At 36.7% G+C, this 7,009-nt stretch overlaps 1 protein-coding gene across 3 annotated transcripts in view; it reads left to right on the forward strand.

Moving 5' to 3' along the window:
* The window catches only part of LOC102771306 (putative olfactory receptor 5AK3), an 8,771-nt gene extending 2,396 nt beyond the window's left edge, over positions 1-6,375 (forward strand). For 2 of the 3 annotated variants that reach the window (XM_015559207.1, XM_006756347.2), the window contains exon 2: positions 5,030-6,375. In XM_015559207.1, coding sequence (XP_015414693.1) covers positions 5,030-5,961 — 932 coding nt within the window. In that variant the 3' untranslated portion in view covers positions 5,962-6,375. Of the gene's footprint in view, positions 1-2,382; positions 2,417-5,029 lie in introns of those variants that run through there. The other variant, XM_015559206.1, reaches the window with a different exon arrangement.
* The last annotated feature ends 634 nt before the right edge of the window (positions 6,376-7,009 follow it).

Below are 7,009 nucleotides of genomic sequence, written 5' to 3' on the forward strand. Positions count from 1 at the left end.
TTTATTCATTGATGATGAGTGAAATAAAGGAACGTTAGCTCTGGTGGTTTGGTTTCCATTTGCCTTTGCAGCAAGCTCCCTGCATTGCCATGTGCCCCATGCTGCTGAGGGGGCTCCATGGGATTGTTTACTGTGTTAGCAGCTGCTGAAAAGTTCTCTAAAGAGGCCCAAGGAATCCAGTCTTTGTCTCCTTAGGCCCCTCTGTACCCCTGTTAGCAGCTTTTCCGCATTTTCAGTTTTGACAAGGTTCTTTACGCCTTTGAAACTCGTTTTACATTTATGTTTCAATTACACCGAGCATTGTTTCTGTTGGTTTTGGGTAATGTCTCATCTGATTTATCTGCACTTCATTTTAACCTATTCAGTCTTCTCTATCACAGTTAAAGGGCACCACCATTCACACAATTGATCAGATCCAAAATTTAGGAGTCAGGCTTCATTTCTCTCTTTCTTTTACTTCCTAAATTCAGACCAAAATCAATTCCTTTAAAGGCTGCCTTCTCAAAATAGCATAATTAAAGTACCATTGTCTCCACTTCCCTTATATTACTCTAGTCAAGCCACTATTATCCCTCAATCAAAAAACCACAGAGTCTCATATATGGGCTCTCGATTTTCATTTTTGCTCTTTTAACCTATACTCTAGGCAGCAGCAAGAGCAATCTGCCCAGTGCAATGATCTAATGTCACTTCCTCTGCTTAAGCTACAATGACTCCCTATCCTACACTGAGGCCTTATATGATAAGATCCTTGCTGGGTCTCTGATCCAATGTGTATGTAACATGTTCCCCTTCAGTCCCTCCAGGCTCCATTCTTATCCTTGGCACACACAAGCAAGCTCAAGCCAGTTGCCATCATTTCCCTCAGTTGGGTTTGCTTTCCCCACTGTATCATCCCTTAAGGAGGCTTTTCCTGGCTGAGGTGGTCTCCTCTCAGGCACCTTCACTTCACATTATTGTATTTTCTTTGTAGCAGAAATTGTCTTGCTTATTAGTGAATTTCTTTGTTTGCAGTGTGTTCTCCACACACACACAAAGATGCAAATTCCATGAGTCATATCTGTATGTTCTTGATTTCTATGTGGCTCAAGTGCCTAGAACAGTGCCTGGCACATAGTAGGTGCTAATAATATCTATTACCTTGACATAAAACATTTCACATAGAATCGCTGAATTTATGTGTTTCCTTAAGAAGACAGAAGATTCTGGTTCTTTTTAAACTTTGGGTCTGGCTCAGCCTAATGAATGAGATCTCCAATTCTGTATTCAAGTTGACTTATTTGAATTCCATGTTGTACTATGCATGTAGTCATGCCTGACTCACTTCACATCTCTGAGCCTCAGCTCCTTTCTCTATAAAATTCAGACAATAACAGTACTTACTCCATAGGGTCATGTGTAGATTAAACAAGACAATCAATACGTGTTAAACCTATCAGTCCAATGCCTTGGAATGGCAAACCCTCAATAAACATTATTACTATTACTGATGTTGGTTTTGTACTCTGAGCAGTCATCACTGCAAAGTAGAGGGGAAGATTTCTCTATCAGAGATCATGCCTTTCATTTACACACATCCATTTATTTATTCCATGAAGATTTGGATGCGAACTAGTTCCGGACACCATGCTAGGCATGGCCTACCTACACAAATACTAATAAGTATGCTTGCCTTTAAGGAGCTTACCATGCCAAGCAAGCAAGTGATTCAAATTCGTATGAGACCATGGGATAATGGATAGACATATGCCCATAGGGTATGAGAAGAAGAGGGGAAAGATCTAAGTCACAGGGGGTGGGGAGAGAATGATGCCCATTTCTCTGAACCAAGAGTCAAAGGATGAGTACATGCATATGCCTTTGCTCTTCCAATACCACTGAGGCAGCCACGTCTGGTTCATTAGCCCTATTTTAAAGATGAAGAAACCGAGGTTTGGAGTAAGCGGAAGATCCAGTGTGCAAAATCTAAGATCTGCCCCTGGTTGGCGATATGGTCCCTAAGCTTGAGGAATTAAACAAGGCAAAATGTCCCTAAAGGACAGAAACTTGAAAAAAAATTGTTTTTGCTAATGATCTCAACTGGGACACTCAGCTCAGCCCCAGTGTCTGGGATTCTCAAGGGAATAGGTCTCAATCTCACAGCCCTCACAAACAAATCCCCCATTTATAGCCAAAACAAAAACATCACCTTGAAGCAAATGTAGAAAGAGATCTTAGACCATAAATATTACTTTGTTAGAAATGTAACTCTTGGTATATTTTTCTAAGCAGACATTCACTATAGTGTCTGGGAGGACAATCCATGCCTGGAAGTTGGAAAAATACACCAGGAATTTTACCTTTGGTTCTTTAAAGACTTCAGAAAATCCTCCTCCAGAAACTCAAAAGTGGAAACAGTAGCAGGAGCTGCTGAAGGGTGAGTGGGGAGCACTTTGGACATTCAACAATGTCCTAAAACAGTGGTAGGCAAACTACGGCTCGCGAGCCACATGCGGCTCTTTGGTCCCTTGAGTGTGGTATTGTCTACACTCAGGATTTACTTTGCTTAAGAATATCTTTGAGTAGACAAACCGGTGGTGGCCAGGGGTCATAGGGTGAGGAAAATAAGATGTTGGTCAAAGGATACAAACTTCCAATAATAAGATGTATAAGCTCTGGGATCTAATGTACAGCATGGTGACTATAATTAACAACACTATATTGTGTACTTGAAAGTTGCTGTAAGAGTTGACATGTTCTTATCATAACAACAACTGTGTTAGGTGAAGGTTGTAATAACAAACTTCAACATGGTAAACATTTTGCAATAGATCCGTGTATCAAATTATCACATTGCACACCTTATACTTACGCAATGTTACATGTCACTTACATCTCCATATGAAAGCTGGGGGGAAATAGAATATATCTGAAAGAGACATAGGAAAAGTCTGTTGTGATTTAATAGAGAAAATGCTGCTAATTAGAGCAACACTCCCTAAGTGTATATAATGTAAGCCCCTATTGTGTCTTGCCCTTACCTTGTTCAAAGTACTTTCTCTGCTTGGAGTTGCCTTCCCTGGCTATCTAGGTCTCCAATTCATATAATCCCAAGCATATTCTTAGACCCGATTTTAACATTACTTATTTCAAGGAAGGTTTCTCTGGCAAGGTTCTTCTAGCAATATGAGATCTTTCCTCCAAAGTCAAACAGCATTTGGTCTGTGTCTCCTTTTGGACACTATTCACTCTGTCTTTGTCACAGAGAATCACTATAACAATTGAACTTGAGGACTATGGATATAACTAATTCACTGTTTTAGAGCATAAGTCTCTGAACATTGTTTTTAACACCCAAGATGCTCAATTTATTTTTTCCCTTTGGACTTAATTTATCTCTTTTAACACCTAAAATAGTACTTCTCTTGTTTCTTTAATGTCTTATCAAGAAGGTAAGGCTTCGAGTTAATAAACCTGGCAGCATTTTCACTTGCTGAGAGATGGTATGTCTGTAACTTGTGCTTAACAATTTAAGGGTGTAAAATACATACAAAAATAGTTAACAATTATAAAAAGGCACATGAAATATAAATAAACACATGCAACAAATAGCTATGGATATAAAATGCCACTAATACCAGTGAAGTCCTGGTATTATATGTAATGTCATCAGTCAGTCAATAGCTCTTTTCCTCAGCATTATGTTTCTAAGTTTTGGGCTACGAAATGTGGTTCTTGTAATTTATTTTTCCTAATGCATAATATTCTATTGTTTTCTATACCATTATTTATTTAACCATTAGTTGTATAATTTCTTTTCAATTTTTGTCTAGTATGTAATCACATGGCTCAATTTATCATTTTAAAATCCAATTTGACAATCTTTGAATTTTAATGATGAGTTTAGTCCATTTACATTTATTTTTCTTACTAATTCATTTGGATTTATTTATGCCTTCTTAGGTGATTTCTATTTATCTTGATATTTTCTATTATTTGTTTCATCTCCCCTACTGTGTTAATCTGGATTGGTTGATTTTAAAATTTCATTTATTCTTCTAAAAACTTCAGTTTTATCTTTTGTAATTATTGAAAATATATACAAAACTTTAAAATTTCATTTATTCTTCTAAACCTAAAAAATTCATTTTTATCTTTTGTAATTATTGAAAATATATACATATAAGTAAACGCCTAAGAACAAGAATTTTAGAACTCGATAAACCTAATGAACCCTCCAATCTAACATATTAGTTTTTGCTGATATGTTTAGTTTATCACTTCCCCATGGAAAATATTATTATTATTTTGTACTCTTATTTATTCCTGTTTTTCCATATGTTTCCCAATGTCTGCACTCATTTCTTTTTGCTTCTGAGACTTCCTTCAGAGTATATTCCTCTTTTCTGAATAACGGTCTTTAGAAGCATCTTCAGTGCACAACTCTTGATGGTAAACTCTCTTCATTGTCTTTATGAAAACATCTTTATAATCTATGTTTTTCATTAGATTTTTAAATATAAAACCTTCATAACAATTAAAAATATAGTACAAGGAATTCTGGTATACACTTCACCTAGATTAACCAATTCTTTTTCTGTTCATTTTGCTTTATCTCCACATGGACAAATTTCAAGAGTTTGAACCAGGATTAAACTGATAAATGACTGAGAAAAACTATAGGATGTTGAAAGGGTTCAAAGTCCTATTTTAACATTGCTTTACAATATTAAATGTAGATATCTGTTTAATTTGGAAAAACATGTTTAAATCTATGTTTCTTAGAATCACACATATTAGAGGTCAGTCTTTTATGAAATCTTTGGAAAATGAATGCATGGCTCAGATATCACTTTTATTGGGGTGGTTCATTCTTGAGAAAATAAAGGAACTACTTACTAAGCAATAAACCCTATTGTGAATGTTTGCCTGAAAATCCAATACCAAAAAAAAGAAAAGAAATGTGACATGAAATGCAAGAGGCTTTCTTTTTTCAATAGGTCCTAAACATTTCCCTTCTTTTCTTTATTCTCCTCTGGGTCCTTTCTAGCCATGACACAAGAAAATAGCACTGAAGTGACTGAGTTCGTTCTTCTAGGATTTGGTGCCCAACACAAGTTTCAGTATGCTCTCTTCGTTGTATTTCTGGTCATCTATGTGACCTCTATGGTGGGTAATATCGGAATGATTCTGCTCATCAAGACAGATTCCAGACTTCGAACACCCATGTACTTCTTCCTACAACATTTGGCTTTTGTTGATACCTGCTATACCTCTGCTATCACTCCCAAGATGCTGCAGAACTTCATAGCAGGAAATATATCAATATCATTCAGGGGCTGTGTTATGCAATTACTGGTTTACGCAACATTCGCAACCAGTGACTGTTACCTCCTGGCTGCTATGGCAGTGGACCGTTATGTGGCCATCTGTAACCCACTTCACTATCCCATTGTCATGTCCCGAAGAGTCTGCATCCATTTGGTAGCTGGCTCATACGTCATGGGCTCCATAAATGCTTCTGTGCACACAGGTTTTACATTTTCATTGTCTTTCTGCAAGTCCAATGCCATCAATCACTTTTTTTGTGATGTTCCACCAATCCTTGCCCTTTCATGCTCCAACACTGACATCAACATTAGGCTACTTGCTGTCTTTGTGGGATTTAACTTGATGTCCACTGTGCTGGTTGTCATCTTTTCCTACATCTCTATCATGGTTGCCATCCTAAAGATGTCTTCTACCACCGGGAGGAAAAAAGCCTTCTCCACGTGTGCCTCCCACCTGACAACAGTCACCATTTTCTATGGGACCCTATCATACATGTACCTACAGCCTCATTCTAGCAATTTCCAGGAGAATATGAAAGTGGCTTCTATATGTTATGGCATTATGATTCCCATGTTGAACCCCCTGATCTACAGTTTGAGGAATAAGGAAGTAATGGAAGCTCTAAAAGTGATGGGGAAAAAGATCCTCTAGATTGGACCCCAATTCAGCACATCAAGGCATCCAGTAGAGATGTTTGATCACCATGTAAAGTTTCTGAAATTGGAAACACATTCACAACTTAAAACAATGCTACCTCTTTCAATAGATAAGTTCTTAGAATGTAGAAAATATCTAAACATTTCATGGGACTAATTTTCCCTTAAGTATAGTTTGAGAAACATATTTCATACTACCCATGAAGAAGGGCTTTATTTAAATTATTTAAAATATTAAGAAGTGTGTATGGACTTTGCAAAATACTTAGTTGTTTCAAATATTTTGGCTATGATCTTAAAGACCAGAAAACTCCAATGCTGTATATAATTAATTTTAAAAGTTCATTATTCCCCATTCATTTTAACAAGTTCTCTAACTTGTCTATAAAGAGGCTTCACATATGTTCTGTTCCAATTATTGCATAAATCAAAATATGAAATAAACTGATTTGAAAACACTGTATGTCTTAGGCTATTATGCTTTCTACCTAATAATCCCCTATTAGTTACATTCTCTAGTACTTAAAAACACATTTTTATATGATATTATGATTTATTTTTTATATCAGTTACCCACTTTATTCTTAATGTATCTCTTTCTTGCATAAAGTAGGAAACTTCTAGAAACACTTTTGATATCTGTCTCCATTAGAGGTAGAAAATCTAGAATGGCCCTAGCTGGTTTTGCTCAGTGGATAGAGCATCAGCCTATGGACTGAAGGGTCTAGGGTTCAATTCCGGTCAAAGGCACATGCCCAAGTTTCAGGCTCAATCCCCAGTAGGGGGCATGCAGGAGGCAGCCAATCAATGATTCCCTCCCATCACTGATGTTTCTATCTCTCCCTTCCTCACTGAAATCAATAAAAATATATTTTTAAAAAATCTAGAATATAGATAGATCTAAAAACCTAAACAATGGTCATTCATTTATGAAAGGCATGCCTGATCATTTTAGTCCAAATGAATAACTTTAAACTATAGGAATTTAATGAAAAGTTGAAGGGAAGCAAAGGGCCCATTGAATCAGGAAGATAGACTGTTGA

Source organism: Myotis davidii, unplaced genomic scaffold (assembly GCF_000327345.1).
Source record: "Myotis davidii unplaced genomic scaffold, ASM32734v1 scaffold874, whole genome shotgun sequence".
Lineage (NCBI taxonomy): Eukaryota > Metazoa > Chordata > Mammalia > Chiroptera > Vespertilionidae > Myotis > Myotis davidii.